A 21,348-nucleotide genomic window follows, 5' to 3' on the forward strand; every position below is an offset into this window, starting at 1 on the left:
TATGATATAGATGCTTGCATTTAACCAATCAAGTCGGCCTATTCATCACCCTTTGTTTTGCATTTTAATCTTTTGAATCACCTTTTTCATGAGCTGACTTAGAATCTTGTCTCTATCATGAGCAGATTTTAACAATTCACATGCACAAACTTTAGCACAATTGATGGGGAGGCTTGTACAAATTGAGGTCGGCCTATATACTTCTTGCTTTTCTTTAACTTGCTCATCAAGTCAAGTCAGCTGGCTTGATTGCTCACCAAGGGGTATAAATGAAGGTTCAAATGCTGAAGTTCTTCCACCTTTACAATTCACAATTCATCATGCAAATTAATAACATCTGCTCTGACACTCTGTGTGCGAATTAGGGTCTGATTTAACACTTCAAATCCGAGTTTAATGCGTCTAGGTTTGAGTTATATTTCAGGTCTGATCACTGATGCTGTTTAAGGTCTGATTCACCCATCTAGGTCTGATCCTTTCCATGTTTTACAGTCTGATAATTATGCCTTGATGTCTGATCTGACCTGATTACTCTTTACTTCTTCTCTCATTGGGCGCATATGAGGTCTAGGCTTGCACAGCGGATATAAGTAGCTTATATGCATTGCTTTAATGAGCACATTTGGATGCTTGTTATGCAGAGCTGAATTTGGGAATACGTCTACACAAGGTAAAGCGCAAATATCATGTCGTCTTGCGCTAGTTGCTGGAGCACACTTGACATATGTGATTGCATAAATGAATACCTTTGAGAATGAAATAGATTTGATGTGCAAATGAAATGTTTCCCCCCCTATATAGGTGTTGGTGATCGAGTTTCAACCTTTCACTTATAAGACCGACCTGGGATGGAAATTTGTCTTGTTTTGGATTCAAATCATTGTAAGTCAGGTCGGCCCTATTACCCCCACATGTTTCACCTTAGGTTTCTTTTACACATTTTGAGGGTTCTCACTAACTTAAGTCAGGACTTTTGCTTGCTGAGCAGGATTTCAATACAAATGCATAATCGTTGGCGGAATTTAGGGCTTGGTTTGCACTACATCTTCCAGCTGACCCTATTCTTCATTGAACCTTGTTTATCCTTTATGCGTAGAGTGGATTTAGACACCTTGTTTGTATGGCAGGATTGAAGATCATCCATTTAGGAGCAGTTCCTTTCATCAACATGGGCACAAATCTTACCTCACCTTGCATCTTTAAAAAACACCTTCAGTTTTACCTTTGGTGGATTTAGAGGGATGCTTTACAGTTTTTGCTTGAATGGTGGACTTAGGATGAAGTCTTGCATTTTCATTGACTTAGTGAAATTTTACCTCAAGACATCATGGGCGGTTTGAGGATGTAGCTCACATAAATTTGATCCTTCCCGTATAGTGCATATAGACCTCCTACATGCATTATGTGTTTGGAGGGTACCTTTGCATAAGTTTATACAACCAAAGGGGGGGCATAAGTGTAGTCAAATCTTAAGCTTCACACATCTCTTACTTCCTTGAGCGCACTTAATATGCTGTCTTGCAACAACAACATTTAGGGGTAGTGATGCATAGATCAATGCAAGGCTAGGATTTCCTGGTGGCCTTGCACAAATGAAAGGCTAGAGCGCATGGGAGGGGCATGTTTGCACCAAAAGATTGCCAAGAGTGCACTTGATCTATGTGTATGCACAAAAGACCCCAAGCAAACTCGAATCCCCCACAAGGCTAGAGCGCATCCGAAGGGTGAGCTTGCACAAGTTTGTACAAGTCAAGAAGGGGCTATTGTCTGACTTAGATAGATTTTCATCCTACCTTATCCGCTTCATGGGCGCAATTCTAGCCCTCAATTGCACTAATTTATAGATGAAACTACCCCTTGACCAAGCACTTACAAAATTTTCAAATGAGAACATGAGGTAGGTCTTGTTGGTGTACATTTTATCATATACCGAACATTAGAATAAAATATCCAAGGATACTCTATCCTCTCTTGAAAAACCACCACTCATGTTAAGATTGCGAAAAGACCATATGGCGATTCCAAGGTTTCTTTTGTTAGGCCTTGACATGTGGATAAGCTCAATGGGCGTTGCGATATGCTGGTAATAGACAAAGGGACTTACACTTGGCTTTTTCAATTCACAATGGAGATTTATCGTTTGGGTTTTGGATCACGGACTTCAAGAAAATCGAAAAGGAGGTAAGGTTTAGAAATTCTAATCTATTCCTAAGAATTCAGGAGATGGTAAAAACTGGGTGAAACTAATAACAACACTTTGTTTCACCACACTTAGGACAACTACACAAAACATGTGCTCAATATTTTCACACTTATGAATAATACCAACAATTGAACAATATTACTCAAAGTAGAAGTTAAGCATTCACATCAAAAGCTCAGGCTAACTTTACACATTGAATGAAAATCATCCATCCAACAAAAGTATGAGCAAAAAGTTTCACCAATCTAAACTATCAAATCCTACATTCATCTAGCATATATGAAAAAAAATCTAAACTATGATGAGGGATAAGAACCATGCAGACTCCAAAGTAAGGGAAATAATCACCATCAATTCGAACAATGTATTACTTATTATTTTGGCAATCCTAAGCAACAATTGCTTATCTCAACATGCTTTGCAGCATGCTCCCTTAATTTACAAATGAGGGGTGAGCTCAATTTATAGGCTCCCCAATTACAATTCAATGGCCAAGATTGATTTCCAATCAACGGTCGAGATTAAAACAACGTAACCCTAATCAAAGTTTTCCAAAATAGATCAAATATCCCTCAGATGAGAGACAAGTGGCACAAGATGCTATCTTCTAGGATTGTACCCCCTTCTTCTGCTGAGAGGCAGTGTGTTCAATGAACCTGGACATGTTGACTTGAATTCCCCATTTTATGCCGAAAAATTTGCCGAAGTATGGAAATTTGTCTGGAATACTCTTCTTGCCGCCAATTTATGTTTCTTGTGGGAGCTTGTCTTTGACTCTTCAGAAATGAAATCCTTCAAGAAATCTGGAATTTCTTTCCATACTTTCGCCAAGTCTGAAGACTTTTCTTTCTTGATGCCTGGAGACTCTTTCAGGTGCCTTGAATTTGGAGAAGAATTTGATTCACGTGCTTGTCTTGTCAAATTTATTTATTCCTGGCATGGCAGACTTGGATGAAGTCCAGCCAACCTTTGTTTATGCTTTAATCTTTCTTCAATGCCTTGGCATGCTTCGTGTCAATTTGTTTGCCCTTGGACTTGGAATGTTCTTGGACAATCATCCTTCAATTTGCCTGAAATCTGTTTTATACCTTGGAAAGAGTTCGGACAATCATCTCCTTGTGTTTGGTGGATTTGGAAAAGTTTGGACAGTCACGAGCCTTCTTGTCTTTGCCAGATTTAGAAATATGATTAGACAATTTATTTTCCAATTTTCCTTGATCTTGATTTGTGGCGATCTTGGAAGAATACATGCCATCCTTATGCTTGCTTAGCAAATTTCCTCTTGGCAAGGCAGAATTTACACATCCTTGGACAAGTTTCAAATTGTGTCTTATTTTATTGGACAAACCTTGGCTAATCTTTTCCTTCCAAGGCGAACTTGGATTGCCCTCTCTTCATGGATCAGATTTGGAGGTCTGATCACTAGGTTTTATTTATTCTTTCCATGTCATGTGCTTGTAAGATCACTCTCCAAGCCTTCTCTTTTTATTAGCCAACCTGATTGCTTGGAAGTTTAGACTGTTTTGCTTTATTCCTTAGTGAATTTGGATAACATTCTTCCTTAATCGTGCTAGGGTGGACTTTCTTGAATCTTGGACTTAGAAGAAAAGAGATGTTCTTCTTTGTAGGCGAATTGGAATATGCTAAGACATATTACTTTGTCTTTGTGCTCATCAAACTTCCAATCTGCTATCTTTTAATTCGCCGTCTATGATGAACTTGGATGAGTCTTGGACATGTCGAACTTATTGAGTGCTTCCTTCAACTTTTTGGAATGCTTTGTTTCCTATCTCCATGCGAATTTTGTTGTCTTTGTTTGAAGTTTAATAATCTGATCAGGTTCTATCATGTTTGGAAGCTGCTTACTTTGCTCATCCTTGGCGAATTTTGGATATAGGCTTACGCTCCAACTTTGGGGAACTTGGATGATGTCTTGACATGTTCATTGCCAACTTGGAAGGCGGATTTGGATGAAAATTTGAACATGTCTAGGCAGACTTGGCAAAAGACTTTGCCATGTGCTCATGCTTTGTTGCTTTGGACGAACTTTGGACAATCACCTTCCAACTTTCTTGACCTCGTCCATGCATTAGTTTATTTTCAACTTAATTTTGCTTGCTTGACCTCGTGTAGGAGTTTGACTAACTCTTGCCAAGAGTTAATTAACCAATCGTAGGAGTTTACCATGTGTCTGACAATGTTACTTGCCTAGGTGGACTTTGATCATGCTTGGAAGGAATTCATCTTCTCCTTGTCACGCCAACTTGGAAGACTCCATGTTGAGGCGGACTTGGAAGATTGTTGGACATGTTCAAGGTGGACTTGGAAGATTCTTAGACATGGCGGACTTGGCAAAGGCTTTGTCAATTTGTGTTTGCTCTTTGTTGTGACCTTCTTCATATTTTCCTTAGGCTGGGTGAAGTTTGAAAACCTCTTGCCAACCTTAATTTGTCTTCATCATGGCGGATTTGGAAGAAGTCTCATCGTCATATTCTGATCAATTCCCATCATGCTTTTCTTTATAGCTAGCGAACTTCATTGCTACTTTGCTGTCTTAACTTGCAAAATCACATGAAAATTTAATATTATTTTCAGATTTTAATTCTGATTTTTAATCCTCTTTTCTGAAAATTTCACTTTCAGCCTATTAAAAGGTTAAATTTCTGCGAAAAAGCGGACTGAAAGTGAAGAAATTGATCAAGAAATTGATAAAATAAGATAGAGAGGTAAGAAAATTAAGTGAAATTCAGATTTTAGGTCCTCTTTATGACTGAAATTTAACTTCAACTCTGAAATTCTGTCTTAAAATCTAAAAAAAGCACCTAATTTCTTGATTTCAAACACTTAGAAGAATTCACTTCTGGAAAATTTCTTTCCAAAAATTCAAAATTCACAAATTTTGAGAGAAAACTTCTTCTCAATTGCTCTCCAAATTCTCAACCTGAATAATGAATTGTGAAAATGAGTTAGTTGAAAACAAAGTTCCGTGACTCGCGACGAGTCACGCGAGTCAGCGGGCCGGGTGACCCCTGCCGAGTCACAGTGACCCTAACCCGGGCTCGGACGGGTTAGGGGGCGTGACTCGCCTGACTCGCCGCGAGTCAGCGAGTCACTCCCTGAGTCGCCGAGTCCGAGGGTCGTGACTCGGTTGGGCGATGCATTTTGAGCGGTCATTTGTCATATTTGGATAAGAATTGAATTTTCTAGGCTGATCTCCCTACTCCAAGAAGTTTGTACATCTTGCCTTGGCACATGGGAGTTATAACAGGTCTGAAATCTGCTATTTGGTGGCTTATTGACATCAATCTTGGGTGCCTTATACTGCTGGTTAAGGTTCTATCATTGCTGGAGCAGATTTATATGAGTTTGGAGACTTGGAGGACCTTCATACCAATTGCCCTTATCATTTGAATGCCTAGCAGTGTTGTTTGAAACATTTCTGAGCAATCCTTTCATGTATTTGAAGACTATTCCAGGTCTGATTATGTTTTAAATCTGATTTATAATGCTACGTAAGAGTGTGATAAAATCATGGATTTTATATACATTGGACAACATTTATAACTCTATGTATCTATGTTTTCTAATTCTTTCATCTACAATTTACATTTCTATGCATGTGATGGATGTATGTTTATGTATGTGATCAAATTAGCTTCTATTTGATGATGTTATAGTGTCTTTAAGCTTAATTCAATAATGGGTGTATGAAACAAGTTTTAAATCGTTAAAAATTTCTAAAGTTCAAGGGTTTTCCTATTTTGCCGAGTCGTTGCCGAGTCATTGTCGAGTCTGAGTTGAGTCACAAGCCGAGTCAGCCTCGTCGAGTCAGAGCCGAGTCCGAGTCTGGGAACTTTGGTTGAAAATGTATAGAGTCTAGGATTTTTAAATTTAGAAGTTTTATTTTTGTTTTATTGTTTTTTTTTTAATTTTTTGTTATAATATTTCCAAAATGGAAAGTTTTATTTTATCTCTCAAATTCATCTTTATCAAAGAATCTTCTAGAACTTTCTTTTAATTTCCAAAATTCTTGAATTTTTTTTTTTGAAATAATTTAGAGTGTTGAAAAATAATCCTTGAAAATAATTTTAATTTTGGAAAATAATTTTAATTTATTTCATGTACCAAATTTATTTTCCAACTTGCTTTACATTTCCATGCCTTTATTTATTTATTTTTTCTTCCAACATGGTCTAACCTCAAGTTGGAGTTTAACTAACTCTTGCCAAGAGTTAATTAACCATTGGTAGGAGTTTACCAAGTGTCGGACATTTTTACTTAATCATAAGGTAAGCCCTGACTGAGTCTTGGACAACTTTCTTATGCTTTGGTGGACATTGATCCTGCCTAAACATCTTCCATACTTGACATCCTTGGGCCAATTTGATTGATCATCTGCCATTCCATTTGTTTGACTTTGAGCCTTGACGAGCTTGTCTAAGAATCTGCCATTTTTACTTCTCCAACTTAGGTGAAATTTTCGATGTGCCATACCCAAACTCTTCCTCTATACTTGATCAACATTGTTCATGCCATGTTCATACCTTGCTGGTTTATCTAGAACAAAAACCCTAATCTGTATTTCCATTTTGCTTTTTGCACTTGGAGATGTTATTTTCGAAATCTGAGAACATGGGTACAAATAAAAATGGCTGATTTTCTGGAACAAAACCCTAATTAGGGTTCCCATTTTTCTTTTTTCCAAAGACATAATTTTCAAAATCTGAGAACATGGGTAGGAATAATTTGGCATGAGGATTGAAACCCTAATATCAGAAAAAACAAAAATTTTCAGACCCATGCTTTTTACACTTAAAAGCAGAATTTTTCAAATCAGAAGACATGGGCAGGATCAAAATGACTTAAAGAACAAAACCCTAATCTTAGAAAAAATAAATAAATTTTTAAGCCCTGCTTTTTATATCTAGAGGCGAGATTTTCAAATTCAGACAAAATGGGTAGTAACAAAATAGCTTGAGGAACAAAACCCATTTGCCACTTTCAAAAAAGCAAAAAACGCAAACATTTTTCTAAAAATAGCAGGTTGTCAGAAATGACCCAAAGCAATTGCGATCCTTGTCCTTCAGACCTTCTAAGCACTTTGACAACGTCCAAACATTGATTTGACCATGAATTCTCTACTTGGCCCGAGATGACCTCAAAACTCTAACTCATTTGCAAAAAGATTGGTGATTAGTAGCTGCAATGCCAAAGCAAAATCCCTAAAAAGCAAAAAAAAAAAGGAGGTCCCCATTTGCAATGGGGCGATGTGTGAAATAGGTTACAACAGGTCTTACACCAATCCACAACTTACCCCCCTAAACCTTGCACAAATTTATAGCTGAAGTGAAAGCGTTGAATATTACTTGGACATATTTTCATGATTTTACCCCTCTTACATGATGTGGACTTGAAACACATAACCTTAGGTGGCATGCTTGCAGTTCCTGACGGAACTACGAGCAAACTTACCACTCCATGTGCAACTATCAACCTCAAACGACATCTTGTATCCCTAGGAACTTGACAACTTTTATCAACATTAGCAACCTTTGGCAAATTGTAACCTTGACATTCACAAGACGTATCCTCTCTCACTAGCAAAAGTTAATGAGTACAACTACTAATAGGCTAAGATGACCTAACTAAGACCCCTAAGCGAAGCAAAAAGTTGGGGTCCCACTAGGAATGGGGCGATGTGTGAAAACGTCACAACAAGTCCTATTCATATGTTGATTTTAATTATGTCCTAGGAATCTTTCTAGAAGGTCTTATCATAGTCATAGATGGACTACTCGTCGAAAACTCGGGCGAAGTTTTTTGCTTGGCGAGTATTTACGACTTTAACTGTCCCTAATTTTAGACCTATCTATCTCCCTATCACTCTTCCTCTATCCCCCTCTCTACCACACTCCATCTCACTCTCTCCTCTCTCCCCCGAGATCTAGACCTATCTCTCTACCCCTCTCTTTCTCACCCTCAACCCAATTTTATTTTGCAGATGCTTGGTGCCAAAGCTGGGGTGGAAATACCCCAAATCTCAAAAATTTTGCCCTCAGAATCTTATGTTAGCCTTGTGGTTCATCCAGTTGTGAGCGCAATTGGAGCTTGTTTCAGGCCATCAACACGAAGAAGAGGAGCAAATTAGCCCAAAAATGCCTCAATGACCTTGTCTTTGTGCAATATAATCTTCAGTTGCGCATAAGGAAGGTAGAGGAATCATCAACTGGTCCAATTGATTTGGATGTTATAGATCCTTATAGTGATTGGACAACGTAGGAGCAGCCTCATTGTTTACAGAGGATGACATCAATGATTTGGAGAGGCAAGCTACGGAGGAGGAAGGGGGTGAATTCAGTTTCACATTGGATGACTATAAGGAAGATGAGGAGGATGAGTCATTGCCAGTGCTAGGTGCAACTAGAGGCAAAGCTACATACACGATGGAGAACGAGCCACAGCTTGAGCCAATCATATCGAGCGAGGAGGCATAGTCATGCGGCACGCCCACAATAGACTTCTAGGACTAGAACCTCTAGTTCTACCTCTCCCCTAGTTTTTACTAGAGTTGGGAAGAGGAAGATGTAATTGTATTGATGTATTTACTTTTAGTTCTACAAAAACTATTTACTATTTTGATTCTAGCCATCAACATTTCTCATTAGGATGCAATTTTGTACCCACTTTGCATTTAAATATATCTAGACTCAGCTTGTTTCTTTTGTGTTCTCATTTATTGACTCATTTCTAATTAAATTTAAGCATTTTTTAAGTTCTCGAGTTTTTTGTCGAGTATTGGCTAAGTTTTTCTCGAGTTTTTTTCGGGCCTTGGGCGAATTTTTGGTTTTGGCGAGTTGTTCAACCAAAGATGTAAAAATCTTAATCAACAATAAATCTTTTGGCCGAAATTTTTAAAAAAATTGGGAATCGGCAAAAAATCGGCAAAATTATTAAACATTTGAAAATATATAATTTCTTAAAATATTAGCAACGTTACATTCCAACCAGCTATAACATTTGTAGTGTATCTTGAACCTGTATTGCCAAGATTTAATCTAGTAACAATGAGTTTAATCGAGCAACCAAAGCTTACATCTTTATTGAGCAAATCTCTTGTATAACCTCCCGAGCAATATGCAATGGACCCTCATCCCCACAACTTAAACTATCTTGAGCGACCATTGAGATTGACTGAACTAACCCCAAGAATCAACTTAAATATTTTTTAACACAACACTCCTAATAATATAGACAGACAAAATATATAATAATTTCCCATCTCCCAAAATATATTATAGTTAAATCTATACCTGAAACATGATATAATTTTAGAATAATAAAAATTATAATAATTGTCCATTTCCCAAAATATATTTTAATTAAATCTTATTCCTAACACCTGAAATTATATACTTTTGAAATAGTAAAAGCCAAGAGTAAATTATTAATTTATTTATTGTGCATACTTAGAAGCTAACACCTCACATCAAAATGCATTGAATGTGAAGTTATCACCTGCCTGACCACTTTGGTAGCATTGAATTGCATGAAAGCTAATTATGCACACATGGGCAGGTCGCAATTTTCATCTCATCAAACATATATTAAAACCCTAACACGCCAGTTGCATCCCCATAAATTCATGCTCATTCCCCACGCGGCCCACGACGATTTTTAAGAGTTTACTCGCGATCTTATCACAATTTTTCATAGTGGAAATTGCGTTTTTTAACCAAAAATCGTCCACGATTTTTTAGCAGATTAAATTGGTGGGACAAATGACTACCGATAAATCGCGATTTGGGCGATGTTTTGGCCGATTTTTTCATCCTTGAGTTCAACTATGGTCTTAGTTGTCAATTAGATCTTATCTTATCTTTTGACATTTAGTTCTCGAGTCCTAGATCATATATTAATTATCAAGTTAGTTGTCTCATTGCATAGGATTAAGACACATGTCACAATCTTGTCTAATCCTATCTATTAACTTTGCCTTTACAAGCAAGACATAATATGTACAGTAATGTGATGTAATATCCAGTTCAATCTGATCTATTATGCCCATAATCAAGCATTATTATGCTCTTGCTGCTTTTTTGTGGAAGGCATCTTTTGGTTTAGCAGGTGATCTTGGAGGATTGAGTCCATTAGTGACTCTAATACACTTATCCTTCAAAACTCCATTTATCTTGCAACAAGAGTCTTAAGGATTATTAACATGGATCATCTAATATTACTCACATTGTGATGGTTTAAGTTATATAATCTAACAAATGGTTGACAATCTTAACTTCTAATAAACATTATTCAAATCAATCTTTGAAACTCCTGTTTGCATTAACAATGCCCATGTTCTAATTCTTAATTCACATGTGTTTTGTGAAGTCTATCCACTCTGTATTTTTGAAATTTTCACAGTTCCTATTTATTGAATGTTGAGAGGTGTGAAATGATGTTTGATTATGTTGAAAATATTTCAAGAAATTCGTGAAATTATGTCTAAGAGGGTACAGTTTACAATACTGAATGATCTTGAGGACACATAGTTTTGAATGAACAAATGTTTTGCCAGCCAATTTTTAGCTATACTCTCTATTTACCATGCAGGAAGCTGCAATATGTGACAATGGTAAAGCTTCGCATTCTTCATGGCGCAACTATGATGACTTCAATGAGTTTTTTTGGTGAGATACTTTCTCAAGGGTCTTATGCAATTTATTATTTTCATTAAAGAATATACGTGAAGTAATAATTAAATGATTGCTATGCAGGTCCTTACGGTGTTTTGACTTAGGCTGGCCGTGGCGTAAGGAAGCTGCTTTTTTCTCTAAACCCAAGAAAAATGTTAGTGTTTGTATAATTTTATTCATAATATATTGTAATTCCTGTTGCAGCTTATATTATATTCCTTAAGCTCTTAAATATTTGGCATGAAACTGATGCTAAATCATTAATGCGTTGGCATATAGACTTTCCATAAGAATTTTGAAGGAACCTGAGAAGAATTCAATACATAACATTCCTATTCATTTAAAGCAGAAGATAAAACGCAATTTGAGCAATACATGTCTCTGTTGTTGAGATTATAAAGAAAGAAAGAATTAAAGGAAGTAAGAAGGAAAGTATATTATTGTCCCTGAGTAAGTCCTACTTTGGAATCAGAAGTACGAGTTAATTGCGAGTAGAAGTAAAAAATTTCTAAAACTAAAACAAGAGAAGTTTCTAACTAACAGCCAAAGCAGGTGAAACCAACAGTAATCCACACAAAGGTAAGGGTGCTGATGAACATCAAGTCTGGCTCTGATATTTTCTAGAGTCTGGAACTGAAGATGTTATGAACCTTTATTGTAATTGCTATGTTCTTAAAAATTGTGCAGATAATTTAGTGGGGCATGTTAGGAATATTTTTGTTTGATTAAAGATTTTGTACCTTTTATAAATAAAACCTTAGATAGTAGTGTAGGGTGTGTTTTGTGGGAGCAGGTTGTTATGCACAACAATGGAGACTGTGTTGGGCTTCAATAGCATCTATACTGTCCTGGATTCAACCTGAGTATGCAACGAAACCAAATCCTCTTAAAAAACCCCTTTTTTATGCACTTTTAACTGTATTTTTGGTGTAGTTAAAGATTGTTCACATTTCAGTTAACAATACAGCTCAAGGTTTTGCATTTTTAAAGAATTTCTATTTTGTTATCATCACTCATACCTTACCGCAGAGTAAAAAAGATATTTGATGTTTTTCTTCTGTAGATTTTAAAGCTGAAGAGGCTTTATTTGAAAAGAGATTTCATAATTGTCAGAGCCACCATATTTTCTACTTTTCAGCCCTAGGGTTCGCAGCAGTGCAAGTTTGTACAGATGGGTTCAGAACAGAAGTTTTAGTATCCTTATAAATCACAATGAAAGGGCAAGGCTTGGAGGCAGCTTATGGTTGTTATTAATAGAGAAAAAAATTGTAGCACAAGTCTATCCTGCTGGCTTCCAGTGTAAGTTATGTTCTTCCATTTTTGGGGGGGATAACTTGGTTCACAGCAGGATTAACTGAAAAATAAATTGAATGAATGATTCAATAATCGGATAATCTATTCAACAATATACAAGCGTATATATAGAGATTACAAGACGACGTTCTAAATTAAGAACAAGTCATTTAAAGTGAACTACTAAAAAGCTAAACGCTAAATAAAGCTTAAAAGCTAATTAACTAAAAAGAAAAAGCTAAATGCTAAATAAAGCTTAAAAGCTAATTAACTAAAAAGCTAAATGATCATTAAACAAGGAACTAAATATAGGTGACTAAAATATAATTAAATATTCTAACACCCTCCCTTAATGGTCATTCTATCTACTAACTACCCTACAAAAGACACTGCAGGTCTTTTGATCACAAATGAAAAGAACACTCTGTTGCAGTGGAGACCCTCCTTGGATCTAAAAAGTGTTAATGACCAAGAATACCAGAATCCATCCAACCTAACGTTGGGTAACCAAACTGAAAACCTGAAACCATGATTTTGAGGAAAATCGGCAAACCCTTTTGCAGAAGAGTATCAACTCCAAAGCTGACTGCAAGATACTAAGGTTGTAGATGTTTGCCCTGGTAGGTGCGACCCAAACTAACTGCAACAAAGCACGATTTTGAGGAAAAAACCGTCAAACCCTAAAATAGGAACCCTCAGAAAAAGAATTTACAATTTTGAGGAGAAAATCGAAAAACCAAGAAATCTGAGGTTACAAATCATCGTTTTTGTGGTAAAAAACGGTAAAACCCAGATAATTAAAATCTTACGCGAATATCGCGGATTACAGATGAGATAATTTTTAAGGGAAAATTATAAACCCTACGAACAATTTTTGAGGAAAAAATCGTGAAAACCCTCCCATGATTTTTTGTGGAAAAAAACAAAAAATTGACAGACAATTTTTCAAGAAACAATTGTGAAAACCCTGGGACCTGTAAGACAAGGTTTGGCCTAAATCAATCTGATCAAGGCAACAATATTCAGATATCGTGAACATGCACTGTTTCCAGGTGTTGTGGTTGAGGCCACTTAACTTCTGACTATGTTCAAACATGATGTTGCTCAAAGATGCCATTACGAAAATGGATGTTGAACGAGATCAACCTGGTGAAAGCATGATACAGAAGAATCTGATTAAAAAATCAGAATAGAAGCAGCTGCACAAAAAATTTGAAACCCTGGAGGAGAATTCTAAGGCGCAAATTTCGAGGTTTGGAAGAAACCCAAAAATCAAAATTTTCTGCAAACTTAAAACAGCATAAACGGTGCCCAAAAGACAACAAAATTCCCGACGGCCACAAAATTAGTAGAAATTGGAAACTGTTTTTAAATTCCAAGGCAAATTAACTGGCACAAAATTTGAGGCACGGAAAATGAGACACCTAGAAAATCTGAGACCAACCCAAAAAATCTCTCGAAAAACCCAGCAAGAATCTGAAAACAGAATGCAGATCTGACGGCTCAAAAATTGAGGCACGATAAACGATGCAAACCCACCAAGAATCTGCAACCAGAATAAAATTTTGACTTGAACTGAAGGGTCAAAACCCTGGTCGAAAATGGCATAAACCTTAGGAAAATTTTCAATCTGCAAAAAAAAACCTCTAGGTTGCAAGCCCGAAAATCTACAGAACCCTTAAAAAAACATGAACTGCTGCCTAGCACAAATAGATTCGCCCACGAACAAGAAACCCTCAAAACCCACAAAAAACCTTCAAAAAAGCAAAATCGTTTTTGTATAAAAAAAAAAAAAAATTTGGAAAAATTCCAAAAAGAAGGCCATGAATTTTTATTAAAAAATTTGCCAAACTTTAAAGAATCCCATCGACCCCCTCTGATACCATGAAAAATAAATAGAATGAATGATTCAATAATCGGATAATCTATTCAACAATATACAAGCGTATATATAGAGATTACAAGACGGCGTTCTAAATTAAGAACAAGTCATTTAAAGTGAACTACTAAAAAGATAAATGCTAAATAAAGCTTAAAAGCTAATTAACTAAAAAGGAAAAGCTAAATGCTAAATAAAGCTTAAAAGCTAATTAACTAAAAAGCTAAATGACCATTAAACAAGGAACTAAATATAGGTGACTAAAATATAATTAAATGTTCTAACATTAACTGCCCTTTACATGTTTCATATGTATTTACTTACTTTTGAAGGGGACTTCTATGTAAATTTAGTTGATTCATATAACAACCATATTACATTATATTCGACTTATATGTGGGGAGAGGAGGAATCTAGGATATTAAACAGAACGAGAGTGGATTCTATGTCAAATCAAATTATGGGAAGAAATAATTCCTTTTTCCAAAAAAGCATTTCAAATTTCAAATAAGATGGAGGGATTGTACAAAAAGATCAGAGGTATGGTTGTCACTTATCCTTTCTTTCATAAGGTATCTTTTGCATATCCGAAAGAATCGGGCAAGGCAATGCTATTTCGTTTTTACGCTGTAGAGTGGCTAATCTAAACAATTGTCTGAGAATAATGGGTCTGGGATACCTTGATATCCATTGAGCAGGAAGGGATGGATTCCGTTATTGATCTATCACCATCTGCATGTGTAACATGAGTGGGTGCCCAAAATGTTCATATACTTGCCAAGAATGCACTCGAACTCCAGTATATCTCTGTTAAAGTTTCAATCAATCCTAAAGCAATAACTTTTGACTTTAAAGATGTTTTGCTAGCTCTGAAATGCTTTGGGCCGCAGTCGTTGATCACTCAGTTTTCAATTTTATTCTTGTTTGGTGTTAGATAAATTTGCTCTGATCAAGTTTGAGACTAGGCATGTTCAGGGTCTGGATGGAGCATTATCAAAGAGAAGTAATGTAGATATAGTATTTTGCAATCTAGGGCTCTTTTGAATGTGTAATATTAGGCTGTAACTATATTTGGGGTGAATTTATAGGATTCTTATTTAGGTTAGATCAAAGTCTTTTGAAGTCGTGTTCTTAAGAGACTCTTGTTTTAAATCATTTCATGTAATAGGGTTGCAAGGCCCTAGAGAAAGGGTAAATCAGTCTTAGTGACTAACTGCAAAAGTTTACTTCAAACCTTCTTGATGTAAGCTTTGTTTCATACTTTCTACCCCTCTCAAGCACTGCTTGCAACTCAATCAACTGAATTCTTTCACCCGTCTTTTCTAGTCCTACCAGATCTGGTTGGGATCATGATTCCTCTAAAGGATGCAGTACTTCTCATTGAGCTTACATCCTCACCAATGTTACTCCAGCTACTGATTTGCCATCAGAAAGAGACCAAGATCTTCGAAAATCTATAGAACACCATACATACCTGACCATCACATGGCCCAACATCCAATTGAAAAAAGAAAATGAATGCTACCATTGAATGGAAAGTCCACCTAGAGTGGACTTCTCTAAGGATGAAATGGAAAATTGACTATGAAATTCGTATACTAACTACAAAAGTTCACTACAAACCCTCTTAGTGTAAGATTTGCTTCATGCTTCACATCCCTTTCCAACATGGATTTCAAATCAATCGACTCAACTCTCTTACCCATCCTTGCAAATTATGCCAGATCTGATGAGGATCTTTTCTGGTTAAAGAAGCTGGCATTCTCATTGAGCTCACATTTTCATCAACATAACTCCAACATCAGAGTTGGGACTTGCGCAAGGCCTTATTTAACAGACACAATATTTATTTAATAGCCTAGGCTTCAAAAGCTTTTTGTTTGATGAATGAGTCACTGAATGGATAAGAAGCTGCATAACAATCCCTTCATTTATGGTTTCAGTAAATGGCAATGTTGGTGAGTTTGTCTTTTGACTCTTTTCAACATGTGGCTTGCAATGGGGGGACCTGCTAAACCCTTATTGTTTCAACATTATGGGTTAAACACTAAATGAGTTAACAAAAAAAGCAAAGCCATGGGAAGATTTTTGAATTGCTTCTTGCTGATTTTTCTCCGTTCAACTTGCTGATGAGACCTTAAGCCTTTGCCAACTCAAAATGTATTAATCTGGATACTGTGTAATTTCCTAAGCTCTTTAATTGAGGAAGACACAAACAATTGCTTGTGGCATGCTTAGAAATTAAAAAATTATCAAGGCAAACGAGGAAGGAATTCCTTAATTTGTATTGATAGTGAGTAATCAACCATGCTTTAGCACTGACACAGACTTTATACCTCAGACACAGTTCTGCTGCTTCCTGGAATTACATCAGTTCCTGCAGAATTCTCAGCTACCTAAACCTCAAGTATCTGTCACTAACAATCTAATGAAAAAAAGGAATTGATGTTCTGATTCAGATGATAATATGGAAGGTGGGTAAGGGCAGCCAAATTCAGTTCTAAAAAGATAACTGGAATAGGAGAACACTGATTGGTAACCATGAATCAAGTGCTCTACAATAGTTTTGCTTGACAGTTAGGATTTTCAAATATTATTACTGAGACAATGTTAATGATATAATTAATTGTGTATCCCCTTTTTAGTGAAGTTTCCTGCTTCACTTTCAATATCACAAAAATTAGGAGGACAAGCCAAGAATATTGAATGTCCACTTTTGATAATTCAAATCCTGGGATTATATACTTGATATCAAACTACAGCATACTGCCTTATTCAGTATTGTGTACCTTATAAAAAAAGTGAGAGGATGAATTTAATGTTATTTACATGATACATCAGTCTGAAGCTGCACCATACCTTACTCCTTACCAGTGCAGTTCTATTACTGCCAAACCCAAAATTTAATGTGAGGATAGTGAAAGCAAAATTTATAAATTATTGCCTTATGTATAACTTGATGTTATAGATATATGAATAGAAATCAAGGAGCACTGAGAATACTTGTTTTAACAATGTTTCGTTACACCTTATTTAATCCATTATTTATTCAAGCATCACATAGTCTTGGTACTTGAAAGAGGCTGTGTTTTTTGGCTTCCTATTATGGTACTTCTGTTGCAGGTTTTCTATTGTCTTAAGTGTGCCTAAAATAGAGTTTTTCTGAAAGCAATTTGAGGTGCTCATTGTTGTCCAAACTAGAAACCAATAGGTTACACATTATGAATTTTTTTCATCCTTGTAATATGCTACCTCTATGATCCTTGTGCAGGTTTTGAGAAGAAATCAACGAACTGGAAAAACATGCTTTGTGGAACACCGGACATTCTTTCATCTGTATCATAGCTTTCATCGGTTATGGATCTTCTTGGTTATGGTCTTCCAGGTTTGGAAATTTCAGTTCTGAGGTTAATTTTCTTTTTATAGTATCCAACAATCTGTTTTGAGATATTTCTAATTTATCCTGTTATAGAATAATATTGGTGTCCATCTCTGTTTACAAATTAACAATTTTTTTAATTTTTTCATATTCTGTCTGATTAATGATCTATAACTGGATGTTTCTAATGTTCTCATAGATTTAGTCTGCCTATTATAGGCAACACCGTTTCTAATTTTCAGCTTTGGCTTGAATGCTTTACAGGGTTTGACCATTATAGCTTTCAACAAAGGAAAATTTAACTTGCATACAATAAAGGATCTTCTTAGCCTTGGACCAACATTTCTTGTCATGAAGTTCATAGAAAGTAAGGGAGACTAACCAATAATCCCCTTAATTCATATTTTTTACCAAGAAATATATCCTCCAAACATCTATTCACGTTTGCTGTGAATCAGGGTAGTATTGTGCTCTTTTTTGTTTTGTGGGTAGATGCAATGCACTGATGTTAGTCTTCTATACTTGGTGGTACAGGTATTCTTGACATTTTGATGATGTATGGAGCATACGCTACAACCCGTAGCCTTGCTGTTTCTAGGATTTTCCTGCGTTTTGTCTGGTTTGGAGTATTTTCAGGGATCCTTACTTATCTTTATGTGTAAGTATTACATTTGTTTTGTGCTCTAGAAGATATTTTATTCTCAGTAAGTTGCGGAGTATTCTTTTTATTTCTGAGCTTTTCTGCAATTATTATCTAGAATAACAGACCATGGTAACAGTTATAGAGCAATTCAACATGCAGGAAAGGGCTTCAAGATGAGAGTGGGTCAAATTCAAATTCTTTCTTTTTCAGAGCATATATTTTCGTATTAGGAGTGTATGCTGCTGCCCTGATTTTTGTGAGTTTACTGATGCGAATTCCTGCTTGCCGGATGCTCACAAACAAATGTGACCAATGGTCAGTTGTTCGATTCATGAAGTGGATGCGTCAGGTAGAAAAATATGTAAACTTTTTCTGTTGTGAACTTTGGCAATGAAAGTTACATTGTTAATTTATAACATATTTTTGCTTGATTGAAGGAACACTATTATATTGGACGGGGTCTGTATGAGAGGACAAGTGACTTCCTCAAGTATGTGTGCATCCCAGATCCAACCAGAATTTTGATTATGTGATAATTACAGTTTATTCTCTCTTAGGTTTTCAAAAGAAATGTTGTTAATATTAAATTCTCCCTCATATTTACTGACATGCTTTTGTTCGGAGCAGAATATTATTAGTTAATACATCTGGAAAGCTTTCATCTTTGAATGACATTATCATACCCCTGGTCATTTCCATACTTCGTCTAGGTTACAGTGGTAGATCATGAAGGCCTTTATTAGTAGTCTGATCATACAGGACAGATCCATAAGCAGAAAAGGCACAGATTGTTTTTGACCATGGTTAGCTATAGGTTTTAATTATTCAGCTAAGGGTTTGATTGCTTTTCAAGTATCATCTATTCAAGAGTTGAAAGAAGTACAATTGTCATTGTAGGATGAGGTGCGAATTGGGCCGTTTATGCATTCCCTTCTGGTTAAGTTAGCAGGATACATGTAATGTTTCCAGGTTTTTCGGGGATGAAGGGTTGGGTATAGCTTAGGTATGCCTGTACAAAAAAAGTGAAATATATGACGATAAACAAAAACTATTCATGATATTCATAAAATAAACAAAACTAACCAAAAAAACACTCTGTAATTGATTATTCAATGACAAAGGATAAATCAAAATGGGTATACTATCTGCCAAAATAAGAAAATAGTTAATTTTCATATTGTGTAGGACATGGAAAAACTTGAATAATGTGGAAGTAAATATTCATATTGCTCTTTGTTTGAAGAATCAAAATCAGCAATGGTTCATTAGAACTAGATGCAGTAGAACTAGCAGCATTGACATTCCCTTTAAATATGCTATGCAGCTTCTTTGTAGAGTTTCTCTTGTCCTTATATGTTGACATCGACTATTGGAGATGTGTTGGATCTACATACCAATGCATCATACCCCATCACATGTTGTCATGATGCTTTTGTGATAGCAGATGCAAGTCGAAATTTATGTAGATCAGTTCGTTGGCTCTTTTGCTACCATTTTGTTGTGCTTATTTGAGTGGATAAAGAAGTATGTACTCCAGTTGCATACAACTAAAATGCAACTTCCAACTTGTAGATGCGATGTTAATACAAAAATTCTGAGTTGCCAGTTTGGGTTTGTGTTTTAATACTCATCTTCTCCTGTCTAAAAATCTGCATCAATATGAACCATTTTTTTGCCAAGCTAGTTGCAGGGATTTTTAAATGTTCTAGTAATTTAGAAACACGCTGCAGAGAATGTACATGGCATGTTGTGACATACTTGAGAGTGCATTTTTTTGTAGAACAGATTTTGGCTGTGGATGTCAATCATAATACCCATCCTAAACTACCTTGACAATCCGTTTTGTGTGGGAGGTATTTTTCTTGTATGATGGCTGACAAAATAGTTTTGTGAGTACTTGAGAGTTCATGCTAATTTGGTCACCAGTGCTTGATTGAAGTTGAAATGACTTCAAATACCCAATTCTTCTTTTGATTTTGGTCTATGTTACTGGGTACACCCTTAAGGTGTCCCTACATTCGTACTAGGTAAGTCTGGGTACGGGTTTTCTCAATTTGGTCTACTCAATTTGTCAATTTGGTGTTTTGAGTCTTAGGAGTTAGGGTTAGGTCTATTTTGATTCAATAAGGTCTATTGAGACTATTTGTAATGTTATTTCATGTTTTTGGGTCTGTTTGTCAAAATTGGAGTCATGATTTTCAAATTTGTAAACTTGCTCAAAATGTTGTCATTTCTGTCATCGGGATAAGTTATACCGATAAAATGTCACTGTGATAAAATGTTGTCATTACTGTTATCGGGATAGGTTAAACTGATAAGGTATCATTGTTGTTATCGGGATGGGTTACACTATCGGATTTGCAAAATTCTTTTCGGCCGATTTTGAATGGCTATTCCGATAAGGTATCAATATTGGCATCGGGATAGTTAACCTGATAAAGCATCATCGTGGTCAAAAGCTGTCATGGGAATAGTTAACCCGATAAAGTTGTCATCAGGATAGTTTTCTCTATCAGGATTGGCAAATGTTGTTTAGGCGACGGTTGATGGCTATACCGATAAACCTTCAAATGTCTTGTTCAGCATAAGCTATACCGAAATGAGCGACATCGGGGTAGGTTGTTTTGTTAGTTTTACCTTCAGATTAACAATAAACTCAGAAAATAGATGTTTGTTGTTAGGGTTTTCAACTTAGTAAATGATAGAGAGCAAGCAACCAACCATATGAATGAGACAAGACAACATTACCCTGGGAAAACCTCCTAGGAGGAAAAACCCAACAAGAAGAGATCCTCAGATCTGATTATGAATTATACAATATTCTGATTACAACACTTATCTCCGATTGCTGTCCAAACAGCAAGTTGCCAAGGTTATGGGGGATGATGCCCTAGTTGTAGATGACCAAGGAACAAATCAGCAGAAGATGACTTCAACAGGCTGAAGCAAAATTATAACCAAATGTCCTTGGAGTTTGCCAAAGAGCAGATTCACCAAGCGTTGGAGAGCAGATTGCTAAAGTAGAAGAGCATATCACATTTGCTGGTAATGTGTGTATGAATGTCTTACTTCATCTTGAAGTTGTTATATATATATCTTGCCCTTTTGGTGGTAAACATCTAGGTCGGCTTGCAACAAAATAATTTAATATTATTTTCTTAATTGATTTTCCCACGTTTGGTATTTGGGTCCAGCCCTATTCCTTAGGATGTTTCATTTTGGGTGTTGAGACACACAATGTGGCGTGAGAGAGGGCCCAAC

General features: G+C 36.1%; 1 protein-coding gene across 5 annotated transcripts in view; it reads left to right on the plus strand.

Annotated features, from left to right (window-relative positions):
* LOC131031180 (callose synthase 9) overlaps positions 1–21,348 on the plus strand; it is a 222,601-nt gene that overhangs the window by 65,433 nt on the left and 135,820 nt on the right. For all 5 annotated transcript variants that reach the window (XM_059209486.1, XM_059209488.1, XM_057962221.2 and 2 more), the window contains 7 exons: positions 10,811–10,887; positions 10,975–11,047; positions 17,337–17,450; positions 17,709–17,811; positions 17,979–18,102; positions 18,247–18,436; positions 18,525–18,577. In XM_059209486.1, coding sequence (XP_059065469.1) covers positions 10,811–10,887; positions 10,975–11,047; positions 17,337–17,450; positions 17,709–17,811; positions 17,979–18,102; positions 18,247–18,436; positions 18,525–18,577 — 734 coding nt within the window. The remainder of the gene's footprint in view (positions 1–10,810; positions 10,888–10,974; positions 11,048–17,336; positions 17,451–17,708; positions 17,812–17,978; positions 18,103–18,246; positions 18,437–18,524; positions 18,578–21,348) is intronic.

This window comes from Cryptomeria japonica, chromosome 8, assembly GCF_030272615.1.
Source record: "Cryptomeria japonica chromosome 8, Sugi_1.0, whole genome shotgun sequence".
Classification (NCBI taxonomy): Eukaryota; Viridiplantae; Streptophyta; class Pinopsida; order Cupressales; family Cupressaceae; genus Cryptomeria; species Cryptomeria japonica.